This window comes from Gadus morhua, chromosome 4, assembly GCF_902167405.1.
Source record: "Gadus morhua chromosome 4, gadMor3.0, whole genome shotgun sequence".
NCBI lineage: Eukaryota > Metazoa > Chordata > Actinopteri > Gadiformes > Gadidae > Gadus > Gadus morhua.
The window spans coordinates 17,815,811-17,821,810 of NC_044051.1; the positions used below are offsets into that span (position 1 = coordinate 17,815,811).

Sequence of the window (6,000 nt, forward strand, 5' to 3'; positions counted from 1 at the left end):
TATATGTGCCAAGGTTAGTGAACCATGAGCTCCATTACGGAAATCGATCAGGTAAACACAATCAGGTGGGACAAATTGAGTGATGAAATGGACCAATGTAATGAGAGATCTTTATCGAACAAATTGGGCAGCACTATATAAAACAAAGATATATTATAAACTTGGTGTAGTATTTTAAGTAAAATAAGGGAATATCTCTATATAACTAGTAAAAAATCCCTAGTCACTTGGTTTTCTCTAATTCATTTATTTCTATATGAAGCCTGTTGATGTTATTCTGGGGCTTAAACCAGAATTCTCCTTTAAGTTAACCTTTTATTCTGAGGAATCCTAACCTTTTATTCTTGTGGATTCGATTTCCAGCTGCCATCGATGTGCCCTTGAGCAAGGCATTTAGCCCTAAGTCGCTCAAGGGTACACTGGCCCTGAAATAATTAAAATATTTTGAATAAAAGCGATTGCCAAATGTATAAATAATGTTCAGGCCCGAATGCAGACATTAATGTCCTTTGCAATATCTGTGTTTTAGGTTGCAGCCACGCTCTCTCACATAGACTCTCCTGAGCCAATTAAAATGCCTGAACCTGAACCCTCTTCATCCTCAACTGAACAAGTAACAGGTCAGTCAGTCTTCATTGACTAATCCAACTTCATTCCCTAATCCCATCCGTCATGTTTTCAAAATGAGGCAAAATAAAATCCTAGGAGCTCTACTTAAAGTAAACTGGGGTAGTGGCGTAATTATTGAGACTGAGTAAATAGTGATCACTGCTATAATGGTCCCTGTACTCATTTTTGCTACTACAGAGAAAAGCTTCAGATCCAGTGGTCAGACCTCCAGTATGACACAAAGCAACCCGCCATGTGAGGTTGGTGTGAATACAATTATGTCTATTTTTGTAAGAATCCTTATGGGATTATTATGGACTCTTTCATGATTTAAAGGAATCTTGAGTTTTGGTTTGAAGTCTTGATCTGTAGGCAATATAACTGACTGAAAACATTTCAAAAACCCTTTAGTCACCTCTGTCTCATTGTGTGTGCTTTCACAGCATTTTGCAATTGTATCAGCTTTAAGTGGAGGTATAGAAAGGGCAGGACTAAAATGACGTCAGCGTAGGGCTGGGCAATATGGTTTAAAATCAATATTTTTGGACATAATCTCGATGCACAATGTACACTCACGGCCACTTTATTAGGTACAGCGGTTACATTTCTTGGTGACGGGTATAATTTATCAGCCAATCACATGGCAGCAACTCATTCACTATGATGTTTGTTAGTAAGTTATGTTTGTAGTGTGAAATGGAAGGTCTTGTAGTAGTCTGAAACAGTACATAATGAGAGCCTGTTTCTGTGTGTTATGCATTCATGTATTGCACATTTTGTTACTGTCTTAACAGGTGCATAGACTGTGTCATGAAGTATTTCGCATTGACAGATGTTGTTTATGCTGTGCACCCATGTCCTCTATCAGATGGCAAGGCCTGAGATGCAAAGGTGATTGTGTTTATGTGCGACATCCACACATCCACCCGCACACACATGCAAACACACACACACTTAAGTCAGTGATGGCACACAGTCCATCACATAATGGTGTATAAATAAGCTAAACCAGCTAAAATACTTTTCATTTCTTGTCTAGAATGCCGTCGTGTTTGGCACAAATCCTGTCTCCTGAAGGCCTCTGAAGACTGGGACATGTCTGAAGTAAGAGTACGATTGAGAATAAAACAGATATATTAGTAGTGGAATCATCAACGATTAAGTGCCAAATCATAATGCGGTGGTTTGGTTACTTTGGTTTGGCTCCTTTTACAAGAATTATTGAATGTAATGAATCTAAACGGAGTTTCACTTTTTTAACTTTTACTGAGGAAAAAAATAGCTTTTTAATGATATTCTTTCAAAATGAAATTGTTTGACCACTTGTATTATATTAGACTGATATCAGCTCTAGCCACCTTTTTTAGACAGTCTTGTAATTGTCCTTTTGTGTGCTTTATAGAGTGATGCGTCTTCTGGGGAGCAATACAATCCCAACAATTCCTCTGAGAGTTCAGATGCGGAATCAGAATCCGATGCTATATCTAAAACTCTGCCGGATGTAGGTGAAGATGCTCTTCGGGTTGCTGTGGCTAAAGAACCGAGCACGTACATCTGTGACTCCATGACAGCTCCAATGCAGGATGCAAAGGAAACAAATGCAGACTCGGATGAACATGATGGAAGTCATGGAAAACGGCAATTGAAAAGCCAAATCAATTATTGCTTCATTTGCAAGAAACCCCAAACAAAATTTGCTCGGCACTTAAAAAGGCATGCACACCAGAATGCAGATGTCGCCAAGGCGTTATCACTACCTCCAAGTTCATGTGAGAGAAAGAAAATTTTGGAAAAATTGCGAAATCTTGGTAATTTCTCACATAATACAGAAGTCCAAGCCACTGGATCCGGGGCTCTAAAAGTCAAAAGAGAATCTAAAACAAGCAATGTCTCTGAGGCATATGATTTCTGCACCCACTGCAAAGGGATGTTTTCCCGTAGAGAACTATGGAAACACATGAAGCGATGCCTGCTCAATTCGGCAATGACAGAGGAAACAAGTGCAGGAAGGAAAAAAATTACAAGTTTGTCTAAATATGGAGCATCTGAAAGTGTATCTCAAAAGCTCTTGGCATTGATCGAAAAAATGCATAAAAATGAAGTCTATGACGCAATCATGAATGACTTCTCTGTTCTCCGGTTTGGGTCAACAATGTACAACAAACATGGACTTGACAAGTCTAAACATGACTACATCCGCCAGAAGCTAAGAGAATTGGGCAGATTGCTTGTAGCTTTGAGAAATACGTCAACTATAGACTCTGTGAAAGAAGCAGTCAAACCATCCAATTTCATGACTCTTATCAAGGCCGTGAAGAAGGTCGCTGGCTTTGATGAAGTAACTGGAATCTACAAATCACCCAGTTTGGCCCTTAAAATTGGGCACTCCCTCCGGCGGGTTAGTGAACTGATTATGTGCCAGTTTCTTATGGATGAGGATGACGAGGGGGTCGAGTCAATCAGAAGGTTCCACAAATTGTACGACACCCAGTGGTCAGAATTTGTTTCCCACTCAGCCTTGACAAATTTGAGCGATGCTAATTACAACAAGAGCACAACCATCCCTCTAGCAGAGGATGTTCAGAGACTTCATCTCCATCTTCAGCAGGAGGCAGATTTGGCTACAGAGAACCTGAACAGTACATCATCCACAGGTACTTATGCAGCCCTGGCTAAACTAACACTATGCAAAGTCATTCTATTCAACAGGAGGAGGTCTGGTGAAGTCTCAAAGATGACTTTAAAAAATTTCCTGGATCGGGATAACTCAAAAATCAACGACGACATAACCACAGGACTGAACAAAATCGAGAAGAGACTTTGTCAGCAGCTCAATAGAGTCGAATTGAAGGGGAAAAGGGGACGCAAAGTCGCGGTCCTCCTCACACCCGACATGACTGCTTCATTAACTCTCCTTGTCAGCAAAAGGAAAGAGTGTGGAGTCGATGATGGCAATGGACACCTCTTTGCAATTCCCCACTGTCAAGGTTTCTTCAGAGGACAAGACTGCCTCCGTAAAAATGCTCGAGCTTGTGGAGCTGTTAACCCGTGCAGTTTGACCTCAACTAATCTACGCAAGCATATTGCGACAATTAGTCAGGTCATGAATCTAAAAGACAATGAATTGGACCAGCTTGCAAACTTCTTAGGCCATGACATACGGGTGCATCGGGAATACTACCGCTTGCCCCAGTCGACGATTCAGCTTGCAAAAATATCTAAGCTGCTGATTGCCATGCAGGGCGGGAGTGTGAAAGACATCCAAGGGAAGTCACTCGACCAGATAGGCGGTATGTATTAGTCCTTATTTACTTTTGGTGGTGGGGGGTACGGGATTTCGGGCACAGATGTAAATTGGACAATGGTCAGACTGCTCCCACCAGATTTCACTTACCATGTTTAATTATATATTATTTAGTGTGGTCAGGTTATCAGTGTAGTTAATAGTATATTTATACAATATCAATAAACATGAAACTGCTGTGGTCCCTACACAGCTTTGCTGCTAGACCCCAATAACCAATTGTAAATATCTGTTACGATGTGCAATTCGATTTTCAGATGACGTAGAAGATTTTGCCCCTACTCCCAATCATCCTGGTCCTCTTCCTGGAACTGGCATCCAAGGTATTGTCATAGTGAATTCCCACGCCTACACTTGTGCTGCTAGGCCCCTAAGAAAAAAATCTTTAAGTCTATCGTTGTATTCTACAATATGATTTTCAGGTGGCGTGGAAGATTTCGCCCCTGCTCCCAATCATCCAGGTCCTCCTCCTGAAACTGGCATCCAAGGTATAGTCATAATGAATTCCAACGCCTACAATTGTGCTGCTAGGCCCCTAAGAAGTAAATCTTTAAGTCTATCGTTGTATTCTACAATATGATTTTCAGGTGGCGTGGAAGATTTCGCCCCTGGTCCCAATCATCCAGGTCCTCCTCCTGAAACTGGCATCCAAGGTATAGTCATAGTGAATTCCCACGCCTACAATTGTGCTGCTAGGCCCCTAAGAAAAAAATCTTTAAGTCTATCGTTGTATTCTACAATATGATTTTCAGGTGGCGTGGAAGATTTCGCCCCTACTCCCAATCATCCAGCTCCTCCTCCTGAAACTGGCATCCAAGGTATAGTCAGCGAATTCCCATCCCTGCCACTGCCCTCTGCTGTTTTGCTGCCAGGCCCCAAATAAAAACTTACTTTACACAAACGGACTGATTGTAAACAGTTGACAAAAAAAGTGTGTCGCTGACTTATTTCAAGAGGCAGATTTTGTCAGTCTGAATTATCACAAAACAGCAGAAAAAAGAGCCGAAAAAAAACTGCTTAAGGAGAGTTGAATGCTGTCAGAAAATTAGGCTACTGAATTGATTTATTTATTTTACCGATCATTCCCGCATTGCGTAACATGATGCAATTTTATGGTAAACTCGGATTTAAACACTACACCATTTAGCTTAATTGATTTATAGGCTACTTTGTTATATTTATAGAAATACGCCTGATAGTCCCACACTTAAGAATTTCATATAAGTCTGACACTGTCCCCAAATGAATAGCCTATGTGGAAAATCACTTTAGTTTTGAGCCACATTAAAATTAAGACAATTTTGATTTAGGCTAAAAGTCTTTTATTTGCGTTTGGTTATGATCCTAAGACATCATAGAATGTATTTTTGTGTGACAACTATTTACAGCAGCCAATCTCTGATTTCCCCAACAATGGGTGTTTTGCCCCCTGGGTACTATGGAGATAACCTAAAGATGTAAAACTCAATATTTGAACTTCAACAGACAGGACCTGGAGCTACCATTGTATACAAAGTTAATATTTGTTCCTGTTTTCAATACAGGTAAACACATTCCATCTGAGAGGAGGCGCTGTGTTAAGAGACCGTGGTCAGGCACTGAAGCAAAGGCTGTGATGAGGCACATGGAGCCATACGTTCGCAACGGACTTCTCGTCACGAGCGCTCAATGTGCCATGTGCAAAAAAAAAGAACACCCCGCATTGGAAGGACGCACAATTCAAAACATTCGCGATTTTGTGAGAAATAATGGCCAAAAGAAAAAAAAAAAGTAGTATTCAGTATTCACCCATGGAATTGTCAACACTACTGTCCTTGAAATAAAGGCCTAAAGAATAAAAAAAGATATTCACATCAAGTTAAGTGCTCCTTTTTTGGTCGCTGGTGGTTTTGAGTGGTTTGCTTTTAGCTTTGAGAGTTGTCAACACTGCTTTAGTGTCCTCACAATCCTGTCTGCAGTCTAGTGTCCTTGCAGGCCTGTTCTAAAACTTGGTCTGTGTGTCAACTAGTGTCCTTGCAGGCCTGTTCTAAAACTTGATCTGTGTGTCAACTAGTGTCCTTGCAGGCCTGTTCTAAAACTTGGTCTGT

The 6,000-nt window shown here is 40.8% G+C and overlaps 1 protein-coding gene across 1 annotated transcript; it reads left to right on the forward strand.

The window, feature by feature from the left end:
• The first annotated feature begins 2,049 nt into the window (after nucleotides 1-2,049).
• LOC115541850 (uncharacterized) lies at nucleotides 2,050-5,759 on the forward strand. The gene is made up of 6 exons (XM_030353737.1): nucleotides 2,050-3,899; nucleotides 4,171-4,236; nucleotides 4,336-4,401; nucleotides 4,501-4,566; nucleotides 4,666-4,731; nucleotides 5,458-5,759. The coding sequence occupies exons 1-6, from the start codon at nucleotides 2,174-2,176 to the stop codon at nucleotides 5,685-5,687; spliced, it is 2,220 nt and encodes a 739-aa protein (XP_030209597.1). The 5' UTR covers nucleotides 2,050-2,173; the 3' UTR covers nucleotides 5,688-5,759.
• The last annotated feature ends 241 nt before the right edge of the window (nucleotides 5,760-6,000 follow it).